This window comes from Octopus bimaculoides, chromosome 8 (genome assembly GCF_001194135.2).
Source record: "Octopus bimaculoides isolate UCB-OBI-ISO-001 chromosome 8, ASM119413v2, whole genome shotgun sequence".
Taxonomy (NCBI): domain Eukaryota; kingdom Metazoa; phylum Mollusca; class Cephalopoda; order Octopoda; family Octopodidae; genus Octopus; species Octopus bimaculoides.
In genome coordinates this window covers 66,467,515-66,472,246 of record NC_068988.1, presented here as the reverse complement: position 1 = coordinate 66,472,246, position 4,732 = coordinate 66,467,515, and the positions used below count along the sequence as shown (strand labels likewise).

Below are 4,732 nucleotides of genomic sequence, written 5' to 3'. Positions count from 1 at the left end.
ATATATAAGATTTTCGGTTGTATTATAACAGGAGTGGCGAACTGCGGCGGGCAAAAATTTCCTAAGAAAAAGTTCCGCCGGCGGATCACAAGTTCTAACTCTTATATCTGTGTAAATTTTGTATATATCTAATTCGATATACATTAATAAAGATAAGTTTAACCTATTAAATTAACGCGTAATATCTTCATTAACGCCGCCACTGAATTTAGGACTGTAGTATGTCTGTATTAGCATTTGTTCAAAACGTGAATTTTTGGATCTCAGAGTGGGCTCCAACGACACTGTCAGTTTACAGCTCTACTCAGTCTGTGATTGGTTGAAATAATAGGCTCCCTCGAACAGGCGTTCTCTGCTACGCCCTATTGTCACATATAATGTAGCTGTTCAGTTGAGGTCATTTCAGTTCTGTCTCGCTTTTCTGAAGGAATCCCGGCATGCAGTTTTGTTCTATCGCGTTAAACGCTGGCCACTCTCACACAAGATCATTCTTCTTCCACGTGCGCTAGCAGTATAGATCGAACTCAGTGTCATTATCTCAAGCTATCTTGAAAGACTTCTATCAAGTCTCCTTCTGTATATACAAAGCACAACTAATGACTTCACGCACTCGTTCATTTACTGCTAAGACACTAGAGACATCCCTATCAAACACTACACAACTCTATACAGAACTCCATGCAAGGCAATTCATGTGTAACCCACGCTACAATAAAACCTTATAATCTTAAAGCGAGTTGTTATTGTGTATCATCACTGTTGAACGAACACATGAACGCAGTTGGAGACGTCTGTCTGCTGCACGCTGTTACCAACATATACCGTCGCCGACATCGTCATCTCCGACCAATAACCATGGAGTCAACCCGACGTGAGAACAACTTCTGTCGAACTAATAGCCAACGGACAACGTTAAGATGGTGGTATTCAACAAACCGCCACACTGGTGACCTCAGCAAACTATTATTTCCACACAACCATCTTCCTCGCTAAAGGACGTTTATAGTTATATTTTTCAGTTAGAGTGTAGTTTGGTCTCAAGGAGGTGGTGCAATCCTAGCAATATGTGTTTCATAGTGAAAACAAGATTTCCATTCAAATGGCAATTATCGAACGATTTCTGCTCGAGTCTGACCATTTTAAGTCGAAGTGGAAACGTGAACTGTGTTGCAAGTAGGCATACGAATACTGTATAAATTTTATGATTGAAAAATTTACTATATTTTGTATATATGAGTATATCAGCCTGCGCGCACAATAGAATGAGCTCACGGGCGCAACTGTGCCCGCGGGCGGGGTTTTTCCCCACCCCTGTATTATAACCTCATCAACAAAGCATTAACTTCACTATAGAATCGCGAAGAAAATGTACAGTAATGTATATTTGTCGACGTAAAATGCTGAAATTATTCAGAGAAGAATTCAGAGCCGAGTCGGCAAGAAATCCAACATCACTGAGTAATCTAATCTTTTTCAAACATTATAAATTAAAAATTATAAGCTACAAGAAATATATTTACGTTACCTGTAAACTTCCCTTGGGACAATATTCTGTTAATAAACACATATTTGGTGGGTCGATACAGCTTCCAATAAACCGAACAATGTAGTCGCTGGATAAATCTTTCATCTGAAAAAAGGAAGTGAATTAATTGAATTTAAAATTGAATTAAAACGAATACATAAGTTACGTATAGGGATCGTTTTAATCAGCGTCATTATGGCCAAATCGGAGAAAGAAAGCAGCGATTAAAATACTTTTCAAGACCTTTAAAACTAGTGGGAAAAATAGAGAATACTGCCACCAGATATTTGAACAAAATGTTTGCAAGAAGTGTTCCTCTGGAAGCATCCAAGGAACAGGATTTGGGGTAATAAACCCAGAGATAGATTGACTCTATCATATAAGAACAGAAAAAGATCATCCTACGAGGCCTCACATAGTTTTTGTCTCCATAATTTTGTCAAAAGTTTTTTGTTCGACCCTGAGATGTAATTAGAGACTAACTCAAGGTACCATGCAGTAATATTGAATTTAAAACAACGTGATTACGAGTCGCATGTATTAACCACAGAACCATGACGCCCATGTTGACAGTAAATGCTGTGGATTTGGGTCTATACACAACCAAAGAAATATGTAAGAAGTAAATGTTTCCCTTCACAGGACACAAAATTTCAGCATTTTTTTCGACCATGTAATCTTTCTTACAACTTGATAATTCTAGCCGTGATAGGAGAAGTTGAACAAAAAAGACATAGATGTTTTTGATAAATTAATTAGATGTTAATTCAAAATCCTTTATAATATGCCTCAGTTTTTAATAAGTTGTTACCACCTTATCTTATGTTCATTTTCTCCTTAATTACACTAGGGAACATGTTTTTCGTTGTCTGGTGTTAGAGACATGTTTCCTAGTAATTATGGATGCTGATTTTTAAAAAATAAGATCCATTTTGTTGTATCAAGTCAAGAGCCATAAGTCCATTTGTCAGAATTTCTAATATTTTCACTACTTCTAATGATAGATTTGGCTCCATCAAATGTAGGCACATGTATGAAAACTTCACATAGTTTTTAAAAACAGATTTTCAATATCATTTAAAGTAAATGAAACAACAAAAGTGAAAATAAAATATATGATTTAAGCATCATCAGTAAATAAAAAGCATCAGACATGAGCAACTTTCACTATTTTCAATCTAACCCGCTTTAAATTTCATGATGATGACAGAAATGTCCTTTATACAATTAGATGTTTAACAAACAACACATTTCTGTGGTCCTTGACATCATACATGTCTCATATTTCTGGAACTACAGATGTGCCCACGCATTGCTTGGTTTAGTGTGACTATCATTGTAAACCAGATGAGACATGATTTATTGAACCTTGAACTGTTTCGTATGAAAATTTGTATTTTGAATGTGACGTCACTTTTTATCACTCTTTGTCAAGCATAATCAAAGAACTATAGAAAGAACTTCATGGTATGTAGATCGCTGACCATTACACACATTTTTTTCTCTCCTTGTTTCTTTCTGTGTTCCTTTTTGTTGAAGAGCGTAGGCTCGAAACATTAAAGACTTTTTCAGTTCCCGAGCGTTATACTAATACATCTATCTATTTTCTACACCACCTGTCTTCGTCTGTTTTTTTTTTGTGAATTCTCCATATTCATGGTATGTATGTTCTTTACGGAACTTTGCCATCTCAAATCTGTATTTGTTACTTCATAAATGTCTATTGCTATATTTGTGAATGTTACACTTTACCCAAGCAGCGAAACAAAATCACAGATTTTGTGAAGAAAGCTTATCTTACTTTACCATGAAACTGGGTGACTAAGACAAAGCATGGGCATACCATATATTGTGTAAAATATGTGTTGAAACATTGAGACAGTGACTGTTTCAAATACTTAAGCAGAACATTTTCAGCTTCGTGTCAGGAGAAAATTAAGGTTGGTGCGTCTGACGAGCCACAGATTAGGTGGCTATTGCAGGATGAGCAGTTTTTGGAGACATGGGTGTAAAAGTACACTTCCTGTACAATCATCTGGACTACTTTCTTTAAAATCATAGTGCAGTAAGTGATGAGCAGGGAGAAAGATTCCACCAAGACATCAAGACAACTGAGATTAAGTATCAAAGCAGGTGGAGCACAAGTATGATGGCTGACTAATGCTGGTCTCTCCAAAGAGACTTTACTGAGGCAAGTTATTCATGCAAAGCAGCAAAATGAAACGTCTTTAGTAGCTGAAATTCCAGTTTGAGAGAGAAATATCTATCCTAAGATGTGTAATTAAGCACGTAATATATTTGTTAAGCAATAGAAACTGCTATTCGGTTTCTGTTAGTTTCTTATTTCAGTATTGCATTTAACGGCAAAATTGACATTTTTTTGATAAAATGCCACAAAAATCGTCACGCGCTTCACATGATAGAACATTTCTGAACCCAACACCATCAAGTTAGGTAGGACTAATTATAAAAAGAAAAAAGGAAGGCAATTAAAAATGTTTTCCGAAAATGTTACCCAGTGTTCTCAACAAAATAATAAAAGCAGCTGACCAACCCACCCGTATTTCTTACTGGCTAACAATACAACTGTGCTTATTCAGAGAGCAGGTTGTAGAAAATAAATTTGAGGTGATAGAAGAAGACTGAGTGTAGTTTTGAAATCAGCATGTCGATGTTATTCTAAATAAATGGTAAAAGCAAACTCAGCAGAAATTATGTTCAAAATTGTTCTCCTGCGCTATACATCTCCGTATGTACACGCGTGTAAACACACACACAGATTGATTAAAAAGTCACTTTAGCATTTTAATTTTCTTTATCATTTAAATGCTAGGACTTATGAATTAAATCCACACAAGCACACACACACACACACACACACACACACAAACACATTGTGGAAGAGGAGGTAGAAACGACTCTTTTTAAATCAATAGTATAAAGAAAATTTAATTTATTTTCTTCTTACAACGTTTCAAACGTGCTGCAAATATTCAATGCCACAATTACATTACATTAAGATTTTCAGTAATGCGGGATACTCAGAACAGTCGTAAATCGTAATGTTTCAAGCTAACGACAGAATGAGTAATTTTGAAATAATCAACTTTGGGTTCAGTACATTAGAATTATATAAAAAAAAAACATGATGATCAAATATGATATCTCTCTCTCTCTCTCTCTCTCTCTCTCTCTCTCTCTCTCTCT

At 35.7% G+C, this 4,732-nt stretch overlaps 1 protein-coding gene across 2 annotated transcripts in view; it reads right to left on the bottom strand.

Annotated features, from left to right (window-relative positions):
• Positions 1 to 4,732, bottom strand: part of LOC106867807 (atrial natriuretic peptide receptor 1) — an 822,997-nt gene that overhangs the window by 189,922 nt on the left and 628,343 nt on the right. For both annotated transcript variants that reach the window (XM_014912829.2, XM_014912828.2), the window contains exon 11: positions 1,526 to 1,630. In XM_014912829.2, the coding sequence (XP_014768315.1) occupies positions 1,526 to 1,630 (105 nt within the window). The remainder of the gene's footprint in view (positions 1 to 1,525; positions 1,631 to 4,732) is intronic.